Source organism: Oncorhynchus keta, chromosome 34, assembly GCF_023373465.1.
Source record: "Oncorhynchus keta strain PuntledgeMale-10-30-2019 chromosome 34, Oket_V2, whole genome shotgun sequence".
Lineage (NCBI taxonomy): Eukaryota > Metazoa > Chordata > Actinopteri > Salmoniformes > Salmonidae > Oncorhynchus > Oncorhynchus keta.
Window position 1 is genome coordinate 41199572 of NC_068454.1, and position 17237 is coordinate 41216808.

The following is a 17237-nucleotide window of genomic DNA, read 5'->3' on the forward strand; positions in this document are numbered from 1 at the left end:
GAACTGCTGACACACTCCAGCCACATGAGGTCTAGCATTGTCTTGCATTAGGAGGAACCCAGGGCCAACCGCACCAGCATATGGTCTCACAAGGGGTCTGAGGATCTCATCTCGGTACCTAATGGCAGTCAGGCTAACTCTGACGAACACATGGAAGGCTGTGCGGCCCCCCAAAGAAATGCCACCCCACACCATGACTGACCCACCGCCAAACCGGTCATGCTGGAGGATGTTGCAGGCAGCAGGACGTTCTCCACGGCGTCTCCAGACTGCCACGTCTGTCACATGTGCTCAGTGTGAACCTGCTTTCATCTGTGAAGAGCACAGGGCGCCAGTGGCGAAATTTGCCAATCTTGGTGTTCTCTGGCAAATGCCAAACTTCCTGCACGGTTTTGGGCTGTAAGCACAACCCCCACCTGTGGACGTCGGGCCCTCATACCACCCTCATGGAGTCTGTTTCTGACCGTTTGAGCAGACACATGCACATTTGTGTCCTGCTGGAGGTAATTTTGCCCAAGCAAGTCTCCTCTTCTTATCTGGTGTCCTTTAGAAGTGGATTCTTTGCAGCAATTTGACCACGAAGGCCTGATTCACGCAGTCTCCTCTGAACAGTTGTTGAGATGTGTCTGTTACTTGAACTCTGAAGCATTTATTTGGGATGCAATTTCTGAGCCTGGTAACTCTAATGAACTTATCCTCTGGTTATTCCATTCCTGTGGCAGTCCTTATGAGAGTCAGTTTCATCATAGCTCTTGATGGTTTTTGCGACTGCACTTGAAGAAACTTCTTAAAGTTCTTAACATTTTCCATATTAACTGACCTTGATGTCTTAAAGTCATGATGGACTGTAGTTTCTTTTTACTTATTTAAGTTGTTCTTGCCATAAAATGGACTTGATCTTTTGCCAAATGGGGCTATCTTCTGTATCCCCCCTACCTTGTTACAACAAAACTGATTGTCTCAAATGCATTACGAAGGAAAGAAATTGCACAAATTAACTTTTTAAGAAGGCACACCTGTTAATTGAAATGCATTCCAGGTGACTACCTCATGAAGCTGGTTCAGAGAATACCAAGTTTGTGCAAAGCTGTAATCAATGCAAAGGGTGGCTATTTGAAGAATCTCAAATATAAAATATATTTTGATTTGTTTAACACTTTTTTTTTGGTTACTACATGATTCCATATGTGTTATTTCATAGTTTTGATGTCGTCACTATTATTCTACAGTGTATAAATATCCTTGAATGAGCAGGTATTCTAGAACTTTTGACTGATAGTGTATACACCAAGGAAACTTATTTATTTATCTATTTATTTTGCGGGGGGGGGGGGCGGCATGTAATATCATTGACAGACGTTACAAATAACCCATCCCACGATAGGGGCGTGGGAGCTTAATGTTAATTTTCCCCCACGCTACTTGCCACACCTCCTCCAGAACAACCCACCCTCTTCAGCCCACTGCCTCTGTGTGGTGGACATTAATAAAATACCCCGGAAAATATACCAAGCAAGCTATTACAAGCAAGCTATTACCCTAACAAACTACAAACGTAAACTGGAATTACATACAAAAAAAAAATAGAACAACCACCATAAATACAAGTCCACAAACAAACAAAAAACGGCAACAATTTGAATCGTCACATCAGGAGCACGTTTGGCGTTCGGGGGGGGCACCTTTCCTTCCTATGAAATCAGGCCCATCCCTCTCGTCGTATTGTTTAGTCCCACTTATTATCATTACAATTCGGAGAGCTCCCACTTTCTTTTGCAATCAATCCTTCTAGTGAATAATAGTGTTGGACACATCAAACAAAAACCACATCTGAGTTTTAAAAATCCATTTTAATTTAGCGAAGGAGCACGGTGGTTGACCGCCATGATTTCTTATCATTTAGTTTGTTGCACAAATGTTGATAGTCCGCTTTTTGTTGACATTTTGTAAACAGAGCCTGTGTGTTTTCGAGGAATCCGCGTTGTGAAATGACTGGCTATTGGGACTGACCATAGGAGCTTCCTTTGTCTCCTTGCCCTGATTTCCTTTGTTTTGTGTATTAGGAATGAAAACATCCCTTCTAGAATGTTCCTATTCTGAGACACCGTGGACACCCTCACGTCCTGTGCCTCCTTCAAACTACAGGGGGAAAGCAGGATGATTGAGAAAAGGCATTCTTTATTTGGAAAAGGGTTCATATGAGTTTTTGTTGGTTGAGGAGCACAGCAATACCCCAATGCTTGAGATGATAAAGTTAGCAGAGAACTGCTAGGTTTTTCAAAATGACTAACCTGGATGTATCTGATTTTTCAATCAGTACACATTTGTATGTTAATAAATTACAGCCCTTTTCTTGCGTTAGACCACACTTAACATTAACAGCATGTACTGTCAATGTAATGGCAACTTGCTAGTATTTCCACTGCTCAGTAGCTAACCTTGATTTGAACCACTTCGCTATCTCTGGATCAGCCCCCACCGTCCCCAGTTTATTACATGCTGAAACTTGGACACCTTGGAAACTAAGTAATATAACTTATTGATAAAACCGTTTCCCTAGTTACAGTGACATGTAAATCCCACTTCCTCCCACCGACACAGTTTTTAAAAAAAGACTCTTTGTTTCAAAAATGAATGGGAGGTTCGGCTGAGTTTTTTCTACATGTTGTCCAGCCACAGTATTTCAGGGTTGTGTCCCAAATGGCACCTCATTCCCGACATAGTGCACTACATTTTGCCAGAGCCGGAGGTCTGATGGGTATGTCTGCAAAAGCCTTGCCTTTTTCTGTGAAACCTGAAACAATAGACCTCAATATTTATTTAATATATTCTAAGTAACATTCCGGCGCTTGCTCCATGTGGAATTAACTTTTTTAAGGAACTTGTCATACTTGTGGCCTCGTAGATAAAACACATTGTTTTTCCCCACGGTCATACATGTTCTCTATAATTTCCACTGAAACGCTCTCACATTTACAATACAATATGTGACTGTGACATACTGACATTTTTTTTCTTATGTGTATGACCTTATTTCTATCCAGCATATTGGATGACTGTCATTCATACTCCACTTAACCAGCTCAATGTAATATCGATTTAGGCTACTAATCTGATTCTCAAATTTGTCATGAGGTTGCTACAACCTATCCTACAAAAAACAAAGTTTAAAACGTAGGTGCACAGGTCAAGAGACAAATTGGAGTAATCAAGGTGACAGATGGTGACACATTCAAAATCCGCCTTGCACACTCTTGCCTGCATTTAGCTCAGCCCGGTCTCATAGACCAGACGTAACATAGTAAACTTAAATCCAGGACACTCAAATTAGTATGATATGTTACATTTGGTATGGTTGAATAAGACGGAAGGTTACTTTAAGGCAAAAACGCAAGGAGGGTGGATGGGTAGGCGTATAACGCAAACTCTAGCTGATCTGGGACGTAATCATTTCCATTTTGCAGCTAAAACAATAGTTTTTCTATTGGAAAAATTCAGGTAGGTCCCTCAGTTTCATTGTTTTCTTCTGTTTTAATAAACGTTTTGCAACAGAATCGGCGGAATGAATATACCCGCACAGTTCACTTTGATAGCAGCCACATAAAGCTTCACCACTTTGCTTGTTGTATAATTCCATCTCGCAACTACGCGCTCTCCTCCTCTCACCTTTTCCCTTCACTTGTTGACTTCAGTGCACAGCACAACAGTTGCCTGTGACCAGGGGCAAAAACCTGCCCAAGCCAAACCTTCATACCATAACCGCTAACCGCTACATCATGGTCGCCATATAAACGTTAGTCAACAAACTAGAACTAGCGTGTTAGTAATCGGACAATCCAATCCATGTGTACAATCATACAGTACGGTGTACAGTAAGCAGTTTAGCCGTTACACCAGCGGGCCCCTGTGGCAATACATTTGTAAAACCGAAGGCTTTACCTTGCCTTGGAGGAGTTGCAGAGGGTAACGGGTAACTGCATTTTTGAGCCTAAGTATGATACAATGTCAATTGCTTAATTAACTCAGGAACCATACCTGTGTAGAAGCACCTTCTTTCAGCATACTTTGTATCCCTCGTTTACTCGTGTTTCCTTTACTTTGTCAGTTTACCTGTAACTCAATATACCCTGCATACTCTTCATATTATTAATGGCAAAAATAACCTGTTTAATCCTGAATTTTGTAGATTTGGAGTTGGTTGGAGTTAGTGGAAAGGCTAGTTAAATGAAGGCCACCCAAACGTGAGGCGTCATGTCTCTGTGTATGTACTGTATGGTTGGTTGGTCTCCCGTGATCTGTTCAATTAGACACACAGTAACTCTCCTTTGTCCAGGGACCACCTCATTTGCCTATCCACTGCATACGGCTGACTTTCCTCAGATAAGAGCTGGGCTTGTTTTTCTATGGCAGCATGCAAATCTAAGAGCTGCAGTATGGTGCCAGTTATACAATATGGAAATTGTGTTTATACTCCAGTTTCACCACACCATTGACAGTAAGGCATCATAGGAGGAAATGCATGAGGACCTGGCATTAAAACATCCAATGTATCATATCCCGGTAATGTCATGGTACGATTACACCTGCATATTACAAATCGTGTATATCGAGGTTCGTTAAGAAAGACTTACTTACAAAATGTCGTGGTTTTATCCGTATCAAATCAATTGAAAAGGGGAGCTACAATTTTCCCGTCACCTGGCCGATCACTTCCTCATCCTCCTAAACACCCGAAGCGTAGATAAACCTGATGGAATGTTCAGCGTTTCCGGTCATAGATGGAGAAGATCTATTGATGACAACTCTAAAGATACTCTACGCTGTCAGAACAGATGTTCCTTTGTCTCGACAGCCTTTGTCCTGTCTCTTGTTCTTACCCTCGTCAATCTAGACAGAGGTGCGCATTGTGAATCTCTCTAGTCCCTGCTCCGTCTCGTCCTCTTCAAACACCCTTGGCCTGCCTGTCCTCCCTCTGGTTGTGTGGGGGATTAGTCCGTTCCTGCCCCGAAGCACTGCCACGTCTCTCTGTATCCCCAACAGAGACACCAGCCAGAACGCCACATAGCCCAGATACGCTCCATAACAATCACACCGCTCCTTACCTGCAGTGTCCTAGTTCTTAGTACAGCTCCAAGGTGCACTGTGGCCGTATTCGACAAAACCTGTCCTTATTTACCCTATGAAGTATGATACACACACACACACACGGTCCTTCTCACAGAACTTTGCTGGTTCAGAAGTGTAACTTGAGAGACGGATATAGAGGGCATAGTGGGAAAGGATGTAAACATGGCAATGGACCTACTGAAACCTGGCTGGCTTTCCTCGGTAGACTAATCAGTGACATTGCCGCTCATATCAGCTTGTAAGGAATGTGCCCGCACATCACATTTCACCGCCATTCCCACCCATGCAGCCTTGTGGAACTACTGGTAGGCCGATACAGTCTGTGCCGGCGGCAGCTTGAGTACGTAAACAATCAGAGTTTTGTATTTTTGTTTGCCAGCACCATAGACGGGGCTAGTACTACTTAGTGCTGCCTTTTGTCAAGCCGACTTGTAACATGAGCCGATTCTCTGTAACCCACGCTGCTCTCTGTGAATCAGAGGCAGTGAGTGTAGGGTGCCCCTCCCCATCCCCTCCTCCTTCCCCGTCCGTCCCTCCCCTCAGTGGAGTGGAGCAGGCTGAACTTGGAGCAGCTAGTGGCTGGTTGTCTGAGCTGCAGTCAGGGTGCATTTTGGATCTTGTCTTTTTTTCCTTTCTTCTCCCTCTTAATTGTCTTCCGGAGCCATGAGCTTCTTCTAGCTGCCCAGGATGAAAAGTGGGAGACATTGTCGTTCCTGTTGCGGTTGGATTCTAGCTAAGTGTTGCTGCTGCTGTTACAAAGTGACAGGTGCGTACCTTACCGCTGACTGAGACTACGGATTGTGTGTGGTTTTTTTTTGGGGCTCCTGCCAGTAGTCCAGAGTTAGGGGTGGAGAACGCGTTCTGATGCGCGTAAGCTTTCTCACACCTGAGCTTCTCGCTAAAAGGTTGTTGATGAGCAGTGCTTTTATCTGTACATCAGTCAGGGATTTTACGTAGCTTTTTGAGGTATGTTTGCGACAAAATGTTTGTGAGACAATGCTTGTATCGGACTTCACAAACTGTAGCTGGCTGACCCCTATTAGAGAACCACTTTTGATTAATATTGCATGGCATTGCCTTGCCAGTGTTTACTTTTTTGCCGACGTTTTCGAGATTTAAAGGAAAACTTCACCCCTCCAAAAAACTAACTTTTGGTATTTGTTTCATAAGTCTATTGTTGACGTAGTCTCAAAATGTTTTGCTTGTCGGCGACCAAGTTTTCAAGATATGTCACTTTTAAGATACGGAAATCATCCCCGTGTGATGCATTTTGCAAGTCAGTTGGTCAGATTTCTGCCCTGCTAGAGCTGCCATTTATGGGGTGGAAATGTATAGGCGCAACAACGGCTCAGCCGCGAAGGCCACACACTCTCACAGAACAGGACCGCCTAGTGCTGAGGTAATGTAGCGTGTAAGGATCGTCTGTCCTCGATTACAACACTCGACTACAGAATTCCAGACTGCCCCTGGAAGCAACGTCAGCACAATAACTGTTCCTCAGGAGCTTCATGAAATGGGTTTCCATGGCCGAGCAGCCGCACACAAGCCTCAGATCACCATGCGCAATGCCGTGCGTCGGCTGGAGTGGTGTAAAGCTCGCCGCCGTTGGACTCTGGAGCAGTGGAAATGCGTTCTCTGGAGTGATGAATCACACTTCACCATCTGGCAGTCCGACGGACAAATCTGGGTTTGGTAGATGCCAGGAGAATGCTACCTGACCCAATGCATAGTGCCAACTGTACAGTTTTGTGGAAGCGGAATAATGGTCTGGGGCTGTTTTAAATGATTCGGGCTAGGCCCCTTAGTTCCAGTGAAGGAATATCTTAACGCTACAGCATACTGACATTCTAGACGAATCTGTACTTTCACCTTTGTGGCAACAGTTTAGGGAAGGCCGATCTCACTAATGCTCTTGTGGCTGAATGAAAGCGAGTCCCCCCCAGCAATGTTCCAACATCTAGTGGAAAGCCTTCCCAGAAGAGTGGAGGCTGTTACAGTAGCAAAGCGAGAACCAACTCTATATTAATGCCCATTATTTTGGAATGAGATGTTCGACGAGCAGGTGTCCACAGACTATTGGTCATATAGTGTATCTCCGGGCTGTGAACGGTAAGAGGAATTGCTGCAGCACTGGCAATAACTGCCATTGTGTGCTATTGTGTCATTGTGCTGTCTTCATAGAAGAGGATGAGGATGAAGCTGTGTCAAAAGTAGGTTATTTTTTTGGGACCAGAGGATGAATAATAGCGATTTGGAGATGCCGTCAGGGGATCTGAGCAGGACTGCATTATGGTAGTCACTGCCTCTGCACAGACGGCTCCCATTCGTAAACATTGAATTCATAACTGTGCATTATGTAACATGCTTGTTATGAAGTGTTACAAATGTCATGGGTTTCGTTTCCATTTCATTTTCAACACTTCTGATACGGTATGTCTGTCAACAATGCGTCATAATGTAGGAGTCCGATTTTTCTCCCTTCTTAACCTAGATTCTCGTTGAGGGTAGATATTGTAACGCCACTGGAGTCTTTTTGAAGACCAAATGAGCCACAATTCCCCTTTTCGTCTGAAGCATGACTGCAAGTTTCTTTGAAGATGACTCTTAGGGGAGGGCTGTCGGTGTGGATGGGATGCCTCTCTCCTTGTAATTGTTGCCCTGCAAGTTAACGAAGAGGATGTTTTAATCGTTTGTATCCAATGTCTGGGGTTATTGGTGCTCTTGTTGTTGTTTTTATATCCTTTTAGGGGTTTCACGTTTTGCTCGTTCAGCAAATGGAAGCTGGCTTGCAGATTGTGGACCGCACTGAGAGAATTGAAAACTCTTCGGATGCAGTGCATTTGGAGAGTAATTCAGGCCGCTTGACATTTTTTCCACATTTTGTTACATTACAGCCTTATTCTAAAATCGATTAAATAGTTGTTTTCCCTCATCAATCTACACACAGTACCCCATAATGACAAAACAAAAACAGGTTTTTAGAAATGTTTGCACGTTTATTAAATATAAAACACTGAGATCACATTTACATAAGTATTCAGACCCTTTACTCAGTACTTTGTTGAAGCCCCTTTGGCAGCGATTACAGCCTCGATTTTTCTTGGGTATGACGCTACAAGCTTGGCACACCTGTATTTGGGGAGTTTCTCTCATTCTTCTCTGCAGATTCTCTCAAGCTTTTTCAGGTTGGATGGGGAGCGTCGCTGCACAACTATTTTCAGGTGTCTCTTGAGATATTTGATCAGGTTCAGGGCTGGGCTTTGGCTGGGCCACTCAAGAGCTTGTCCCAGAGACTTATCCCATAGCCACTCTTGCGTTGTCTTGGCTGTGTGCTTAGGGTCATTGTCCTGTTGGAAGGTGAACTTTCACCCCAGTCTGAGGTCCTGAGTCCTCTGGAGCAGGTTTTCCATCAAGGATCTCTCTGTACTTTGCTCCGTTCATCTTTCCCTTGATCCTGACTACTCTACCAGTCCCTGACTCTGAAAAACATCCCCACAGCCTAATGCTGCCACCACCATGCTTCACCGTTGGGATGGTGCCTGGTTTTCTCCAGATGTGACGCTTAGCATTCAGGCCAAAGAGTTCAATCTTGGTTTCATCAGACCAGAGAATCTCGTTTCTTATGGTCTGAGAGTCCTTTAGGTACCTTTTGGCAAACTCCAAGCGGGGTGTCATGTGACTTTTACTGAGGAGTGGCTTCCGCCTGGCCACTCCACCATAAAGCCCATAAAGCCCTGGAGAGCTGCAAATATGGTTGTCCTTCTGGAAGGTTCTCCCATCTCCACAGAGAAACTCTGGAGCTCTGTCATATTTACCATCAGGTTCTTGGTCACTTGCCTGACCAAGGCCTTTCTCCCTCGATTGCTCAGTTTGGCCAGGCGGCCAGCTCTACGAAGAGTCTTGGTGGTTCCAAACTTCTTCCATTTTTAAGAATGATGAAGGCCATTGTGTTCATGGGGACCTTCAATGCTGCATACATGTTTTGGTACCATTCCCCAGATCTGTGCCTCGACACCACCCTGTCTCAGAGCTCTGCGGACAATTCCTTTGACCTCACGGCTTGTGGGACCTTAAATAGACGGGTGTGTACCTTTCCAAACCGTGTCCAATCAATTATAATATACCACAGGTGAACTCCAATCAAGTTGTAGAAACAACTCAAGGATAATCAATAGAAACAGCATGCACCTGATCTCAATTTCGAGTCTCATAGCAAAGTGTCTGAATACTTATGTAAATATGGTGTTTCTGTTTTATATTTTCTATAAATTTGCAAAAAACATATATATATTTTTTCACTTTATCCATTATGTGATGAGGGGAAAAAATAATAATTGAATCCATTTTAGAATAAGGCTATAACGTAACAAAATGTGGAAAAATGTCAAGGGGTTTAAATACTTTCCAAATGCACTATGCGTGGAGTGCGATCGTTCCAGATGATAAAAATGACACGTAGTGAACTTCCAGAAAAGAAAAAGGTAAATTCCATGCTTGTGTGCAACCAAACAGACCTGTCCTGCTTTTCCTAAATGGGGCCCGTGTTACGGGTATTATGCCAGTGTTTACGGTATTTCTATTGACAGACAGGCATAAGAGAGTCCACGTAACACTGTCTGTACCCAGTCAGGAAAAGCACGATACCTTTGTTCGGTTGCACTCAGACAAGGACTACCCGTTTTCTTTGCCGGAAGTCTGATGACGTCATAAGAGTCACCACAGTGAAGAACTGTGACAGAGCCAACACCTCACGGAGAGACACCCCGATAAAACACCTGATAGAACAGCTTCTACTGACTAGTTCCGTTGCTGACAGACTGGGTGCCATATTGGATGCAGCCACGTGATGGTTTCAGGAAGTTTACAGGAGATAGGATGTGGTTTGTATAGCACGTGGAATAACAAAGGCAGATTGCGGGGACGTTCTGTGAACACGTTTTGCTTAGATAGCTGCGCGGTGCCTTGTGTAAAGGCGTCGACGGTTCAGGCTAATTCAACTCGTTTCGGAAACAGACACTCCTCATAGTCTTCAGTTTAATTAATGACTACTAATTAATACTTCCACCGGTGGGACTTTCCACACTGTACGCGTCTTTAAATGTAGGCTTACGGGTCTGTACTAAGAACCTGTTTTGCTACATATTTGACACCACATATCAGGACAGGTAGTCATTGGAAAACTATTATTAGATAAGGTCTGTAGAAGGAATATAGACGAACACCACCTCTTCTTTCTCCCGCTTCGTCCGTGCCTCTCCCTACACTGACCGAGGTGCAGACTGGTCTGCTTGTCTAGCTGCCTGCCACAAGCTAGGCCGCCATTGGTCCTCAACGGGAAAAATCTGAGGGAATTTTACCTCTCACATTGCTCCAGCTGCCGTCCTCCGCAGGCTATTGTGAACTCTGGCTCAGTTAGAAATCGGTTCAAGTCATTGGGACACTGCACTGAGGCGAAGAGAATCTTTCAGTGAATTGTGGGGGAAATCTCTCTGCTTTAAGTCTTTCGGGCCATTCTGTAGCTGAGACTGGGAAATTGACTCGAGGTCATTCCACAGGTTTCCATTGTGTGGGACTGTGGCTCTATATCACATAACTGAACCACTGTTTGGTGACACGGAAATATTATACTCTGTTCACGCCCTGCGATAATAACCGACGCAAACATTTTAGACTGACAGTTTAACTTCTGCAGTGGTATCCGAACATAAAAATGTCCAAAAAGTCATGAAACCACATTTATATGGGTCACCAACATTTACAAATGTATTTCACTTCACGTTGTGGAGTCATGATATAACCCTGACGACTGTCCATCTCCAATATCTTATTGCGAAATATTTCCCTCGGTTTGAATCCCCCTTTGTGGTTTGGAGGGAGTATTCCTAGTGGTTGTTTCCAGTGTAAACAGAAGGCCTGTGATAGAGCATGCAGATTCTGCATCAGAACTATTATATATTATGGCATATATTATATATTATTATATTATTATTATTATATTAACTAGGTAACAGTGAGACAGCAGGGTGAGGAATGAGAATATGATCCCTCTGTCAGGGCAGCCATTAATCTGGCGAGATGGGAAATGAAGGCGCTTAAGAGGACCCGGTTTGCGTCCCAATTGGTTCCTATGTAGTGCACTAAGTTTGGGCATCCCTGTGGGCCCTGGTCAAAAGTAGTGCAATATACAGGGTGCCATTTGGGACATAGGCCATGTGCACACAGAGCAGGGCCTAATGAGAGAGAGACCATTTTTCCAGCACATGCCTGCTGTTGTCATCAAGTCTAAGTGTGACGCGCTGCTCCACAAAGTGCATTTCAGCAGGCAGCCATCTGTGCCATTTTATTTCTCTTGTTTTTCTTCTTTTTTTTTGTCACTATTCCTCGTTTCATTATTTCAGTTTCTGGAGGTGAAAGAAACGCACACCTATTTAGGCCAGGTGCTGGCTAGCGGAGTAGAACACCTGTTTAGGCCAGGTGATGGCTAGCGGAGTAGAACACCTGTTTAGGCCAGGTGCTGGCTAGCGGAGTAGAACACCTGTTTAGGCCAGGTGCTGGCTAGCGGAGTAGAACACCGGTTTAGGCCAGGTGCTGGCTAGCGGAGTAGAACACCGGTTTAGGCCAGGTGCTGGCTAGCGGAGTAGAACACCGGTTTAGGCCAGGTGCTGGCTAGCGGAGTAGAACTACTTAGGCCGGTTTAGGCCAGGTCTGGCTAGCGAAGTAGAACACTGTTTCGACCAGGTTTAGGCCATGTGCTGGCTAGCGGAGTAGAACACCGGTTTAGGCCAGGTACTGGCTAGCGGAGTAGAACACCTGTTTAGGCCAGGTGCTGGCTAGCGAGTAGAACACCTGTTTAGGCCAGGTGCTGGCTAGCGGAGTAGAACACCTGTTTAGGCCAGGTGCTGGCTAGCGGAGTAGAACACCTGTTTAGGCCAGGTGCTGGCTAGCGGAGTAGAACACCGGTTTAGGCCATGTGATGGCTAGCGGAGTAGAACACCGGTTTAGGCCAGGTGCTGGCTAGCGAAGTAGAACACCGGTTTAGGCCAGGTGCTGGCTAGCGGATGAGAACACCGGTTTAGGCCAGGTGCTGGCTAGCGGAGGAGAACACCTGTTTAGGCCAGGTGATGGCTAGCGGAGTAGAACACCTATTTAGGCTAGGTGATGGCTAGCGGAGTAGAACACCTATTTAGGCCAGGTGCTGGCTAGCGGAGTAGAACACCTATTTAGGCCAGGTGCAGGCTGGCGGAGTAGAACACCTATTTAGGCCAGGTGCTGGCTAGCGGAGTAGAACACCTATTTAGGCCAGGTGCTGGCTAACGGAGTAGAACACTTGAAAAAGAAAAGGAGAGCCGCACACTCTAGGAGCTCTGATTCAATAACTGAATAACCTAATAAGCCAACGTTTCGACAGACTAAGCTGTCTACATCTGGGTATTTCTACCAACGGAGCTGCAGAGGACCCCCCTCACTGCCCTGTTATTCACTGTCTCCTCGGGGAGAGATTGTGGCTGGGGCTCTGATATGGCTCTGGGTTGCTGAGTTGTTCTACTTTACAATATCTAACTACAGGCTTGGTCCACATGATTCTCCTCAAGGTCACTTCCCTGTAATGAGTCATCTAGCACAAAAGGCAGCTAGTCAGCAGCCCCACACGCTACACTTTACTCTCAATGCATGCATCCCAAATGGCAACCTGTTCTCTTTATGGTGCACTACACTGGGGCTCTGGCTTAGAATAGTGCACTATATAGGGAATAGGGTGCCATTTGGGTTCCGTGCAATGTGGATCGCTTTGGAATGCATGGAGGCTGTTGGAACTCATGAACTGTTAACCCTTTGGAATGAACCTATTAGTATTAGACAGATGCCACTGTCTGCCCCATAACTGCTTTCCAGTTGCTCCATAATCCATACATTCCCCATTTTATGTTAACATATTTCAGGACTTAGGATTTCATGCTTCATTTCACAGCTTCACTCAACACCTCTAATGCCATTTTCGGGATACATTCTATGCAAACGGAGTTGCACGATAAGCAGGACTGAGATTCTTCTAGTACAGGGTCCGAACATGTAGTCCGCTGTCATAGTGGATAGCACTGTCGTACTTTCCCACATTGCCTCAAATAGATGGGAAATGAAGTCTAGGTCAGTCCAGTGAGAGGGAAAGAGTGAGAGAGAAATGGCAAAGAGAGAGAGAGAGAAAGATACCATGTTTAGCAGAGAAGTGGGATATTTGCGCTATCCTCCCTCTTTTGTTTGCCACAATAGGGCTGACCGTAGCAGCAAATATCTCCCCAGCCTGCTGATAACAGCATGGACACTGTCAGCTTTTTACTGCAGACTTGTGAGTTGTTTGACCTGGCTGGCCTGGTCAACAGAGGCCCTCCCCCACAGCACAAACCTACCCCCCCTCCCCCCCTTTCATCTCAATGGCTTGGCCAAATGTTTCCTTTAGTATCGAGCTATTTTTGATCCCAATGGACGGGACAGCCGCTTTTAACATTTACCTACAGGTCCCGTTTGTAGAAATAGAAGGAGACGTGTTGTGAATCTTAGGCGCCTCGTGAAATGATCCTTTGGGAGCCAGCTGAGAAAGAACACTGTGTGACTTACATTCCTGTACAGTAGCATCCTACATTGAGCAATGTTGGTATACGAATGACTTGCATTCCGACCTAGCATTTTAAACGCCACTTTGAATGTGTACATGACGCTGCAACACAACTTCCCCGTGGGGACAATAAAGTCCGGAGCAGTAGTTGTATTACACTGGCCAATGTTGATCACTGGGTTGACCTCGTTCATGCAGTCTGCCATTCAGCAATGTCGATAAACGCACGACCGCGTTTGCTCACCCCATGTTTTTGGGAAGTAATGGGTTAAAAAAAGAAGAAGCTTTTGTTAGTATACGTCAGGCGACAAGGGACATCACTCTAGTTAGTACAGTACCAAAGGGTCCGCATTCAAAGGGGCACCCTATTTCCTATAGGCCCAGGCTAAAAGTAATGCGCTAGATAGGGAATAGGGTGCCATTTGGGACGCACGCCAGAGCCAAGGAGAAATGTCTGAATTGACGCTCCTGCTGGGTACTTAGGTACTCTAAAGGTGTGTGTGTCTGGCAGAATGTCGGCCAGGGTGAATTCGGAAGTCTAAAATGCTGTTTGCCTACTCCCTTTCCAGAGAACTACTCGGTCAGCGGGCCCGAAGGAGCGAAGACCGAGTCGGTGGCCAACCTGCAGTCCCAGGCCTCCCTGAGCTCCATCCAGTCCAGCTCTCCGGGACCGAAGCGCTCGGGCAACACCCTGAAGAAGTGGCTGACCAGCCCTGTGCGTCGCCTCAGCCACGGCAGCAGCGTCAAGAAGTTCCCCAGCAAGCACAAGAAGAGGGACGGCCGCAAGAGCATCGACCTGGGGCCGCCTGAGAGCTCCCTGCACGACGGGAGCGTAGACGAGGTAATGAGCGTCCTGACTCCTCTCCACCGCGTCTCCTTGTCTCTGCCGCATCTCCCTCTCTCCCTTTCGCTCTCCTCTCCACTGTGTCTCTGTAACATGCAGTAATTGGTTTCTAAAGGACATGTCCATCACAGTTCTTTGAATCACGAATTGCCCCTTTTAAAGGTCACATGTTGTGGGAATACACTATCTGGGGGAGTTGTGGTTCTTTCATGCTCTTCGTTTAACAAAGGTTTTTAAGTGAATGGATCATATTTAGAAGTACAGTTCAGGCAATGGTTTGGAAGAGGTCTTTCCAAACCATTGTGCTGATTCCCCTTCAGATCAGTTTTTTGAACCTCTCTTGAACCTTACTTCACATGCAACCAAAGGTTGATAACTACAGTGATTGTGTATCTGCAGCACCCCCCCCCCAAAAGAAGAAAACCGTCCCATCGATAGAGGAGCAATTTCCCAAGGCTAAAGTATAAGCTGTTATCTTATGACATATCTACACCCTATTCCCTATATAGTGCACTACTTTTGACCAGACCCCTATGGGCCCTCATCAAAAGTAAACTCAGCAAAAAAAGAAAAGTCCTCTCACTGTCGACTGCATTTATTTTCAGCAAATATTTGTATGAACATAACAAGATTTAACAACTGAGACATAAACTGAACATGTGAAATGGAATAATGTGCCCCTGAACAAAGGGGAGCGGTCAAAATCAAAAGTAACAGTCAGTATCTGGTGTGGCCACCAGCTGCATTAAGTACTACAGTGCATTTACTCCTCATGGACTGCACCAGATTTGCCAGTTCTTTCTGTGAGATGTTACCCCACTCTTCCACCAAGGCACCTGCAAGTTCCCGGACATTTCTGGGGGGAATGGCCCAAGCCCTCACCCTCCGATCCAATTGGTCCCAGACGTGCTCATGTCAGGAAGATCCTGCAGGAAGGGTACCACATGAGGAAGGAGGATGTCTTCCCTGTAATGCACAGAATTGAGATTGCCTGCAATGACAACAAGCTCAGTCCGATGATACTGTGACACACCGCCCCAGACCACGATGGACCCTCCAACTCCAAATCGATCCCGCTCCAGAGTACACGCCTTGGTGTAACGCTCATTCCTTCGACGATAAACGGGAATCCGACCATCACCTCTGGTGAGACAAAAACGCGACTTGTCAGTGAAGAGCACTTTTTGCCAGTCATGTCTGGTCCAGCGATGGTGGATTTGTGCCTATAGGCGACGTTGTTGCCGGTGATGTCTGGTGAGGACCTGCCTTACAGGCTTACAAGCCCACAGTCCAGCCTCTCTCAGCCTATTGCGGACAGTCTGAGCACTGATGGAAGGATTGTGCGTTCCTGGTGTAACTCGGGCAGTTGTTGCCATCCTGCACCTGTGATGCAGGATGGCAACAATGATGTGATGTTCGGATGTACCAATCCTGAGCAGGTGTTGTTACACGTGTTCTGCCACTGTGAGGACGATCAGCTGTCCACCCTGTCTCCCTGTAGCGCTGTCTTAGGCGTCTCACAGTACGGACATTGCAATTTATTGCCCTGGCCACACCGCCAGTCCTCATGCCTCCTTGCAGCATGCCTAAGGCACATTCACGCAGATGAGCAGGGACCCTGCAGAGTCAGTAGAAAGGTCTCTTTAGTGTCCTAAGTTTTCATAACTGTGACCTTAATTGCCTACCATCTGTATGTAAGCTGTTAGTGTCTTAACGACCGTTCCACAGGTGCCAGTTCATTGGTTGTTTATGGTTCATTGAACCAGCATGGGAAGAAGTGTTTAAACCCTTTACAATGAAGATCTTTGAAGTTATTTAGATTTTTACGAATTATATTTGAAAGATAGGGTCCTGAAAAAGGGCTGTTTCTTTCGTAGGGTTTAGTATTATTGGGACACATCCCCAATAACAAAGGGATCATTCTGCAGGGTGCAATTCTGGTTTCATCACAAGTCATGGACTATTGGCATCCTTCTGAATCAATTTCAGTGTCAACTAATTTCAAGCAAATTTGAGCAATTACAAGCATCTCTGTGCATGAGGAAAAGTCTAGATAATTTTTGCCAGTGCAGGTAGTCTATTTCTTACTTCTCATTTGGTTGATGGATAACAGAGCAATATTGTGCTGTACTTTAGCAACTGCTGCATGTAAATGTTTTAGATGCCAACCAAAAAGATATGCCCTGCCTCCCGAGTGGCGCAGTGGTCTAAGGCACTGCATCGCAGTGTTTGAGACGTCACTGCCGACCCGGGTTCGATCCTGGGCTGTGTCGCCGGCCGGCCGGCCGCGACCGGTAGACCCATCAGGCGGTGCACAATTGGCCCAGTCGTCCGGGTTAGGAGAGGGTTTGGCCGGCCGGGATGTCCTTGTCCCATCGTGCTCTAGCGACTCCTGTGACGGGCAGGGCGCATGCATGCTGACACGGTTGCCAGCTGTACGCCGTTTCCGCCGACCCCTTGGCGTGGCTGGCTTCCGGGTTAAGCGAGCAGTTTGTGAGGAAGCAGTGCGGCTTGGCAGGATCTTGTTTCGGAGGACGCATGGCTCTCGACCTTCACCTCTCCCGAGTCCGTACGGGAGTTGCAGCGATGGAACAAGACTGTAACTACCAATTGGATACCACGAAATTGGAGAGAAAAAGGGGGTCAAGAAAGAAA

General features: G+C 46.0%; 1 protein-coding gene across 8 annotated transcripts in view; it reads left to right on the forward strand.

Annotated features, from left to right (window-relative positions):
- The window catches only part of LOC118366683 (kalirin-like), a 259805-nt gene that overhangs the window by 220835 nt on the left and 21733 nt on the right, over positions 1-17237 (forward strand). For 7 of the 8 annotated variants that reach the window (XM_052493888.1, XM_052493891.1, XM_052493892.1 and 4 more), the window contains one exon: positions 14308-14579. In XM_052493888.1, the coding sequence (XP_052349848.1) occupies positions 14308-14579 (272 nt within the window). Of the gene's footprint in view, positions 1-5682; positions 5894-14307; positions 14580-17237 lie in introns of those variants that run through there. The other variant, XM_052493896.1, reaches the window with a different exon arrangement.